This window comes from Zingiber officinale, chromosome 5A, assembly GCF_018446385.1.
Source record: "Zingiber officinale cultivar Zhangliang chromosome 5A, Zo_v1.1, whole genome shotgun sequence".
NCBI classification, from domain to species: domain Eukaryota; kingdom Viridiplantae; phylum Streptophyta; class Magnoliopsida; order Zingiberales; family Zingiberaceae; genus Zingiber; species Zingiber officinale.
This window is the reverse complement of record NC_055994.1, coordinates 128,488,249-128,498,480: the sequence shown is the minus strand read 5'-3', so window position 1 is coordinate 128,498,480 and position 10,232 is coordinate 128,488,249. Positions and strand designations below refer to the sequence as shown.

The 10,232-nt window shown below is 39.2% G+C and overlaps 1 protein-coding gene across 2 annotated transcripts; it reads left to right on the top strand.

The window, feature by feature from the left end:
- The first annotated feature begins 3,749 nt into the window (after positions 1-3,749).
- Positions 3,750-9,902, top strand: LOC121981712 (probable protein phosphatase 2C BIPP2C1). Of its 2 annotated transcripts, none has more exons than XR_006111910.1 (9): positions 3,750-4,147; positions 4,296-5,380; positions 6,064-6,122; positions 6,285-6,354; positions 7,106-7,193; positions 8,970-9,130; positions 9,214-9,347; positions 9,433-9,561; positions 9,647-9,789. XR_006111910.1 is itself a non-coding variant. In XM_042534386.1 (9 exons), the coding sequence occupies exons 1-9, from the start codon at positions 3,937-3,939 to the stop codon at positions 9,809-9,811; spliced, it is 2,112 nt and encodes a 703-aa protein (XP_042390320.1). In that variant the 5' UTR covers positions 3,750-3,936; the 3' UTR covers positions 9,812-9,902. The 2 variants fall into 2 exon arrangements, 1 of the variants encoding a protein (XP_042390320.1); XM_042534386.1 differs by having other exon boundaries at positions 9,214-9,357; positions 9,647-9,902.
- The last annotated feature ends 330 nt before the right edge of the window (positions 9,903-10,232 follow it).

The following is a 10,232-nucleotide window of genomic DNA, read 5'->3' as shown; positions in this document are numbered from 1 at the left end:
TTTTCAAAAGTTTCAAAGTTTTTCAAAAATTTTCCTATTTATTTTTTAAAATTTAACCCTTAGATTTTTGTTGGTACCCCATTTTTTATGTGATCAAAGGGGAAGAAGGGAAGATTAAGTTTAGAGGGATGTCGTAATTTAAATTTTCACTTTTTTGCACTTTAATTACAAAATTATTACTTTTATTTTATGTTGGTTTACCTTAACTTAACTTGAGTTGCTCACATCAAAAAGAGGGAGATTGTTGGTACCCCAAGGTTGTTTTGATGTGATCAAACAAGTTAAGTTAGGTCCTGTTGTATTTAACCTTGTGTCTAAGTGTGCAGAAACTTAGGGTCATAAGGAGTCGAGCAAAAGACGTAGCTACCGAGAAAGACGGAACGGGAGAGAGCCGACGAGCTCGGTGCGTCTGAGGGACAAGGTGCTGCGGAAGAGTACGTGGGTGGATGAGAAGGAGGCATGCGACATTTCCGAGGGATGAGAAGCCAAAGCGGAAACTTGCTCGAGGAGAAGGTCAAAAGTTAGGTTCGGGTGAGCCCTATTCCGGATGGCCGAAATCACCCAAGCAAGTGGAGCCGGAGCGGAAAACCCTAACCGAAGCAAGCGGAGCCGGAGCGGAAGACCCGGACTAGAAAAAGCCAACGTGGTTGACTTTCTTAGTCCGAGCGCTCGGTACCCTTCCGAGTGCCCGGAACGAAGTTTTATCCAGATCACGTTTGACCACGATCCGTTGCGAAAGGGATAAAATTGTATCCCCCTCCAAGTGCCTGGAACCCTTCCAGGCACCTCGACTAAGGTTATAAATACAACCTTGATCCAAGAAGCTAAATAAAACAAGCATTCTTGCAACAACACTTGTACGCTTCTAGTTTTCCATTTAGCTTTCTGTTTTTGTGTGATCATTGCTGTAAAAAGGTTTCTCCGTCTGAAAGAGATATTAGTGCGCTCTACTTCCTTAGATTAACAACCTTCCCGATTATAACCAAGTAAAAACTTTTGTGCCTATGTCTTTTTGGTTTTCTTATTCTTTTTATGCAAGTGTTTATTTAAGTTATAAGTTGATGAAGGTATTTTTGTTTTGATTTTGTGCATAGGCTATTCACCTCCCCCTTTAGTCGGTCGCCAAGGGTTCTAACACCGTAGATTCAGTTGGAATTTTTGCCAGATATCAGGTCCTCCAGACCTATTTGGGCTTCCCACTAGCTATCAAGTACAACAGAGTTAGCTAGATTTCAGCCTGGTGTCAGGTCCTCCAGACCCGTTAAGTCCTACACACTTGGTAACAAGGTTAGATAACACAATATCTAACTGTAATCTATTTGTCATTAATCAAAATCTAAGTTTGAGATCGATGCTAATTTTACCAACAGTTGGGAGCTAGCTGTTGGAGGGGAATATGGAAATATCTACAAACTTCAGAAAAGAAGGGGTGCAACCGAAAACAAAGGACAACAAAAAATTGGTTCTTGAAAAGAGTAATGTAGCCGACTGGAGGAAGGTTAAGACGATTGTGGGCTGAGGGTATGATGATGTGGTGGTCGTAGGTGAGGAAAATTTAGTCCACTTCCCCACCATTAAAATTTGAGGCGGTGGAAGTGTACCACAGACTGAGTACGGTAGCAAGACGAACATTGGCCATGATGGAGGAGAAGGGGGAGCAAAGGTGGTGAGGGAGAGCGGAACTTACAACAGAAGATGAAAACCGGAAAAATGTCAAGCCGACCACGGTGAGAGTCAAGGAAGAAGATGAAGGCGAGAATGAGAAAAAGATAGGATTTGCATCCAGCATTACAAACCTTAAAAACCCTAATAAAGCCCTACGGGGGCCGTTTGATTATGGGAGTAGGAGAGAGAAGAAAAATAAGGGTCGTTGAATTTGAATGATCGCTTATCACATCAGATCCCAATAGTAACATGTCTTTTCAGATCTTCTTTTTACAGGCATGTGCCACATGGCAAAAAAGTAAGGCCCACATTTATTAGGGATGAGAATCGATAATCATTATTATGGTCAAAAGACATGCTTACTGCACAAAACATTAATTATAAGTGATGTACCCTATTTTCGAGGGGCAAGTGTGGCGGTAGGGAAATGACTTTAGCATGAGCCAAGCATCTGATCGGGGAGATAAAAAGGACCATATGAGTCTAGTCAATAGAGCTTGCAGCCTCTTTCGACTAGATTTGAATGAGGGACTTGTGAGATGGCGAATAAGATAGGGCCCTCGAAGTTAGGACCAAAGTCAAGAAGGCTAGCTGATGTGGTGATTAATGTTAAAAAGGAGTTAGCACTAGGGGGTAGCATGGCCACATGGCTGGCTGAGCACTCTAGCTAATCAAATCTTTTGTCTGATCGGATTTCGAATCCTCCCGGCTTAATGAAGTTCTAGTCATCCTAGTTCAATAGAGAACTGAGTCCTCCTGACTCAATGGGGAACTGAGTCCTCTTGACTCGATAGGGAACAGAATCCTCTTGGCTCGATGGGGAACTGAGTCCTCCTAGCTCAATGGAGAATCGAGTCCTCCTCGCTCGATGGGGAGCCAAGACCTCCTAGCTCAATGGAGAACCGGGTTTTTCTGACTCTTGGCTTGATGGGGAGCCAAGTTTTCTTGGCTCAATGGGGAACCAAGTCCTCCTGGCTTAATGGAGAACCAAGTCTTTTTGACCTGATCAAAGCTTCTAAACATATGGCCCAATCGGACTCTTGTCTGATCAGATGCCAAGTCCTTGAGATAGTCAATCTTCTGTAGCCAACTCAACCTATCTAAGGGCAATGCCCGACTAGACAGCAGATAAGACTCGGCCAACCCACCGTTTTTATGATTAGTAGCTTCTTAACCCAACAACCAATATTTCTTTTTGTCATTTTATGTAACTATTGTTAAAGATCAAGGGAATATTCCCTATGTGGCATGTACAGTGAAAACTTCCACCCTGTAAATGCAGAGGTGGTGGGCCTAATTTAGGAAAGATTGTAGTATATCATTTTGGTTGGTCCTATTTTAAAATGCATTGATATTCATGTAAAAGAAAATAATAATATATAAGGAGTCTCCATCAATAGAAGCATCCAAGCTTCACTATAAGAGTTTATTGTTCATTATCTCTATTCTTCATTATTTCCTCCGTCTTCGATCTAATTTGAACGTCGAAATACATATACCGAAACCCTTCCTTGATCCAATTACTAACATTTTCTTCTTCCTTTATTCTTCTTTGATATGCAGGCACAATCCGGGCACTAAATTTCTCCAGCTCCAAATTTCTTCGGCTCGAAGTCTTTCACGGTCAACTTCAATACCACCTCACCAGCTCACAATTTTTCTGAATTTCAGACATGATCAACTAGCTAGTGTTTGCATGCATGGGCATGAGACAATGCCCCGCATTAGGCGCATAAACAATCAATCTCATATTTATAATCGTTTAATTATTGCTGGAGCTGGTCCATGTTCGTGACAGGAAAACTTATTAATAATGGAGCATGAATACAAATTAAGGTAGGCTTTCAATTAAACAATCTTTAACTTCTTGTGAAGCAGGAAGTTGCATGGTCACGCTCATTAACTATTTCTATGAAAAAAATTATTGTATGTGATGTCAAAGTATCAAATGCAGATCGGATCAGACAGCTGTTTCTTCTCGTATATTAAATTGTAAGGGTTAATGATTCGGCTCATTTCAGACAGCTGTTTCTTCTCGTATATTAAATTGTAAGGAGATATGTGCATTTTTATTTTTATTTTTGTGTATGTGCGAGTGCGAGGGAGGTTAAGCCTGGTACCACACGTGCCAAGGAAGGGATTTGGATAAGGCTCTCATCTCTATCCTCCCCTGCGTCTTGCTCCGCGGCGATGGTACCGAATAAAACCGTCTCCTTCGGAAATTTCACTGCTATGTGGAAGCCAATCTCCGCCGCCGGACACTGATTGTTTATGGCTGAGATCCCCTTTGCTGGACTTATTGATCTCCGCCTCTCTCCTGCGTATTTCAAGCTCTCGCCGCCCGCTCCGCTGCCCGCGCCGCCGCCACCGCTCCCACTGCGCCACTCGCTCTCCGGCCCGCCTATCCATCTGCCGACTCAAAGGTCGAGGATCGCCCCTCATTCACTGTCGAGGCCTTCGCTGGAGCTGTTGTCTACTTCTGGTACTGAAGATTCCTTTGACTTTTGCTTTTTGATCTTCTAATCTACGAGGATCGGAGGTCGAGGCCGAGTTCTGACGCCTTAGGGGTATTGTGTTATTGTCCGTTATGCTGGTTTTTTTTATTGGGGTTTTGTTGGTGGTTTCCTCAGAGTGTTCGGACGGCAGCGTCGTTTTCAAGTTCGGTGATGCTAGCGAGGTGAAGTTGGAGGAGGTCGCTGTTTCTGAGAGCTCTGTGCTCGGGAGGGATCAGGAAATTTTAGAGAAAACGGAAGCAAAAGATTCCAAGCAGAATGATTTCCGTCAGATGAAGCAGGAAACAACAAAAAGGCCTGGTTTCGAGGCGCAGGAATCGGATTCGGTGGGTGAAGTAAGAGACGAAGGGTTGGAGTTGCTTGAGTCGATCGCTAAAACCGAAGTCGGGATCTGTCTGGAGGAGAAAAGAGTGGTCGGAGAAGGAACGGTTTCTGTTTTGGAGATTGATATGCAAAAAATGGACGAAGACAGTGAAGCATCTAGGACAGCTTCAGAAAGTTTTGTCTCCTCAGGAGAAGATGTTGCATCTTTGATCAAAGGTCAGGAAGAAAATGTTGGTAGAACTACCGAGGAGGAGTTGATCCATGACTTTGGAAAAGACGATTCTTCCATGAAAGTAGAGGTACTAGAAGCTATTGACTTGAAAATTCTTGCTCAGCAAGAAAACCGACAGGTTGAGTTGGCAGATAGCAATTCTGATTTGTCTGTTCTGTCATCGGAAGATCCCATCTCTCTAGTTGATGGCAACAAAATAGAGCTGAACTTTGTTGGTGAAAATTCACAGTTATTCTGTTCTGTTCCGGATGAATTGGAGGAAGACCCTATAGTTGTAATTGCTCCAGAAGAACAGTTGGAACAAAGTGAAGAGAGAATTTCTGACAAGGATATCAAATTTGGAGGAGGCCACCCTAGTAGAATAAACTCTGAATCAATTCAAGATTTTAGCCAATTGAGTAGCACAGATGTGGATCCTGAAACAAAAGAGGAATCTAATGGTGGAATGCTTCAACATACTAGTGGCACAGAGGTTCTAGAAAAACCAGACCATGAGAAACTTCAACCTTTGGAAGATCAAATTGAACATGCTGATTATTCACAAGTTTCTAGTGACTCTGAGGACATCAAATATGTGGCATTGGAAGAAATTCCTTCCTGGGAAGATAATTCTGATAACAGTGATAGCAGCGGAAGTGTAATTGAAGTAATCCTCAAACTCAGTAATCCTCTCTGAATTATTCATCCATTACTATTTTGAGGAACATACATAACCTGAAAAATAGTAAGAAACATTTGTCAAACAATTGTTGAAATGCGCCCTGTGGTTGAGTCAAATATCCTTAATTACAGTTATCCTACCTCTTGATTTGGTCATAACATACCCCTAACTAATTACTTGCACAAGTTTTGCAATATTACTTCTTTGACTTCCATTCGTCTTATAGGTTATGGAAAACATATTTGATTAAGTTGGCGGTGAAAGGTTAAAAAATGTTTATGCAGTAGCCATGGTTTGATACCGTAGGAACAAATACTATGCTGAACAGCTTTCTTCCCTTGTCAGGCTTGCTCACTTTTTACTTGGTGATGGTAGTCCACATTGAATTAGTGAATCTTTTAAAATTTCTTCATAGCCTAAGATAATCTGTTGCCTTTTTTATCCAACATTGTTGCCTCTTTTGTCCACTCTTATATTTCCTCAGCTTACATAGGTGAATTAAAATAGGTTGTAGATCTACAAATATGAGAAAGTGATTCCTCGTCTTACAGAAGTATTAGATGAATGTTGTTATCAGTAAGCTTAAGTTCATTGTTTATTTGCACATTTCAATGACATGTGATTATCTCTACATGTAAGCTTAATTTCGATATTCTTTTTGTGTAAAGGCTGAAACTGCTGTAGAGGGAAACCATCAGGAGAGTGGCGCGGATGAAAGTCCAGATAGGTACACTAATCACTTTTCGTTGATTTGGAGTCGATACAATGAGATCATAGACTGCATGTTTGTGCATGTGCATAAAAAATATATATGTTCTTTCTGTTAGATGTTCATGGTCTATACATGTTTTGTCTCATGCATAACACTTTTTATTTCTATTCTATCCAGGGTGGACCAGGCACCTGCAGATTTACTTTTCTTGTCTTCAGGAGCTTCAATCTTACCCCATCCTTCAAAGGTATTATTGCAACAACAATTATATGAATTAAATCCTTTACAAAATTGGCCTGTTGTTCATGAACTCTTTGGGAAAAGAATGGAAAAACTGTTAGATTGGAAAGTTTTGTTCTTGACGTTACTTCTTCAACTGCTTCCTCTTGTATTTGGTGCTATCTTTTATCACTAATTTCTTTTATGAGATTTCTTGATGAAACATTCTTGTTGTTTCATGGAACAAACAGTGAACCTTTAGTTTATCAAGTACTTGATTCTTTACAGCGTTGTGCTCGATTGATGATGCATCGCAAGTAATTTGTTTTGGTGTCGATCCATCTCTCTCTCAGATCTTCTGCTATTTTTTTTTTCACCATCAGAGATTTTTCCATCATTAAACATTTTGATCATGTGTGAACATTTGACCTTTTCATGCTTTTTAATAAGTGAATTCCAATTGCACATCTGGCCTTTTTACAAAGAGAATTACTTCAGGTCAAGTATGGATAAACGAACTACTTTCCTTGCTTTTGATTAAATCGCTGCCGAATGGTCATAATTGGTGGAAACTGGAAATAGACAGAAACTTAGGATGTGCTACTGCATTTCAGCATTTAATTTTGAATGTGCGAAATATCTCTTTTCACTGTTCTCAATTTTTCTTTCAATTGTCTGTTGTATTTTGTTATGATATTTTTGAACAATAATGGATTTCATAATGTTTCATTTGCCGTTTTGAAAATATTCAAGGTAGTGATTTAAAATTGGAATTCCAGGCGTTGACAGGTGGTGAAGATGCTTACTTTGTGTCATCAAATAGTTGGTTTGGTGTAGCCGATGGAGTAGGCCAATGGTCTCTAGAAGGTGTTTCCCTTGTTTTGAGGAATTTTTTATTGCCTGGTCATTCTAGAATCTACTATTGTTTAGCTACACATACTCCTATAATAGTTTATACATTTAACCTTCTCTTTGTGAAAACTATTATCAATCCTATACTTTACTGTTTAACATATGAGGATTGAGTTTGAATCACAAATATAGATCTTTTAGTTTTAATGTTGTAAGGTATCATGCTATCTTGGTGGTTGTTGAGGAATCTTTGAAGTATCTTCTTGACAAATTAGTTTAAGCTTTAATTTGATATGTCAACATGTTGTATCAACTTATTGCAAGTGTAACTCGTCTTTAGTCTGGGGTCTCACTATATTATTCAAATTCCTTAAATTAGAAACTTTTTAGACACTTCAGCAATTAGCATCTTGGATGTGAGAATGCTCGGTTAATACTAGAATTGCTATTTGCAAATTAACTGAGCACTGGATTGTCATCAGGTGAACCTGAGATAAAAAGCCTTCCTTGGTTCAGGTTTTTCACCACCCAAATAAGCCATCAATTATCCTCTTCTTACCAAAGCTGGATAGCACCTGCCGCTGATTTTAGGTGCCTATTGGTAGTAGATTCTCCTCCATCCAAAAGTCTATAGTCCATATAGAGAAAAAGTGAGCACTTATCTCATGGTTTCCACAAATAACCCAAAACAATGGGTTACTTGGTGGATTATCTGCATTGGCATAAACCTTGGATTTGCGTGCCTTGTATTTTAGGTTGGATTGAGCTTCAGCATGGTTCTAAAGCTAGTCCATCTCTTACAATGTTGAGACCAGGGGGGAGAGAGACTAAGAGATGACTTCCCCTCAATTGCTCCACACCAAAGTGCCTTACCATTTTGGAATTAGCTTGGGTGTCACAAATAAGTACAATGTTTTAGTTCCTTCTATGAGAAAATGATTCCTGAGAATTGTCATTCTGAATTTTATATTTGGATTTAGAGTGTAGAAATAAGAAATATCGAAACCATTCCTTACTAATCCATGGGTATGAGCCCATTGGTTGTTGCCCAGTGGAAGAGAACCTGATAGTTCTTTACATTGCTCTCTCTTATTATATGATGTAGAAAAAGAACTGAACTGTCTAAACTACTTCTTGTGCTATGTCAAGTTTAGGATTGAAGATTTACTAAAATAAGTTGTTCAGAATTACCTCATGAGGTTAAGGACTTTGAAGTAATACAAGTTCCTGCTCCTTGAAGGCATGCACGTTTAGCTTATCATTGGAATAAATTTGATCACAAGGTTTTTTTTTTTCTTTTTATAGACCAATGGACGCTACTTCATGGCTACACCCTGTGCTGACAACAACTATTTATATTGTCTAGTGAGGATGCATAAGGCAGAACAAAGATGAACAGACCAATTTTAAATATAGCTGGAGGATACAATTATTTGGATTAAATTTTCACCCTAAGAAGGATGGTCTTAGAGCCTCTTAAAAAAGTAGACTATCTATTAAATACTTGAAAATATAATCAGTATACTTAATTTTGGCCCTTATTCTTGAGGTTTGATTCTGTAATGCTTTATAATTTCTTCTTTTGTTTTATTATTGTAGAGTCCTGTATATAATAAAGGCATCATAGGATGCCAATTCAATAAAAAAATTCAGACTTCCTGTGAACACCATATTGTTTTGAAATTATCTACCTAAAAAGATAAGGGCAAAAAGATCTATTGTCATAGTTTTACATGTGTCCTCATTATGCTTCCTCTAAGTTTAGAACTCATATTCAAACTTATGCTTCAGGAATCAATGCGGGGCTATATGCCAGAGAACTGATGGAGAGTTGTCAGAGATTTGTCTCAAAATATGAAGGATGCAATCCAAATGAAATTCTAGTCAAAAGTGCCGCTGAAGCAAGTTCTCCCGGTTCCTCAACAGTTTTGGTTGGTTATTTTGATGGACAGGTGTATTTTCTATAGCATTTGTAGTATTTATTTAGGCACATTAACAATTTTACCTAATATTCTATATGATTGGCGATCTATAGGATCTTCACGTTGCCAACATTGGAGATTCTGGGTTCATTGTGATAAGAAATGATACTGTTTTCAGAAAATCCACTCCGATGGTTTACGGTTTCAACTTCCCTCTGCAGATAGAAAGGGGAGAGGATCCTACAAGGTACATCGAGGTAACAATCTGTGCTTTTCTCCTGTCAATTAACCATTTCTTGTATACTACCCTTGTGCATCGTTGAGAATTGCAGACCTACAAAATTGGCCTGGACGAAGGCGATGTGATTGTGACCGCAACAGATGGCCTATTTGACAATCTTTATGAACAAGAAATAGCAGCCATTGTGTTCAAGTCACTGCAAGCAAGTCTAAAGCCAAAGGTCAGATCCTAACACCAACTTATAAAACCTACCTGTTTTGATCAACTTTTCATGTATTTTACGATGATGATTTTCAATACTTCAGGAGGTTGCAGAATACCTGGCGAAGAGGGCGCAGGAAGTAGGGCGATCCGCAACAGCCAGGAGTCCATTTGCAGATGCAGCCCTTGCATCTGGATATCCTATGTTCACGGGAGGTAAACTTGATGATGTAACTGTCATAGTGTCCATTGTACAGAGAACCAACTGATTCTCAAAGAACCCTCAATCCTGTAATTTCCAGATTTTAATTCTGGAATTTTATTTCCGGAATCCAATTCTCTCTGCATTTCCGGAGTCAAGATTGAGCCAGTGGTGCTATATCTTCTTTGTTTGCCTTTTCTGTTCTATGCGTCTATTGTGCTTGATTAATGAAAACGATTCTGATAATTTGAATGAGATCTACCAACTATTTGGATATTGCAAGGCAATATTTCAATTCGAAACAAACGCCAAAGATATCGTTTAGGTGATACATGATGATCCTAGACATATGCGACTCAATTCTGGTTCAAGTCATGCCGTATTGTATTTATTTCTCAAAGTAAAAAAATAAACATGATATCATAATAATGAACTCTTTGATTTTTTTTTAAATATATATAAAAGTTTTTCACCGATCTAAATTCAAA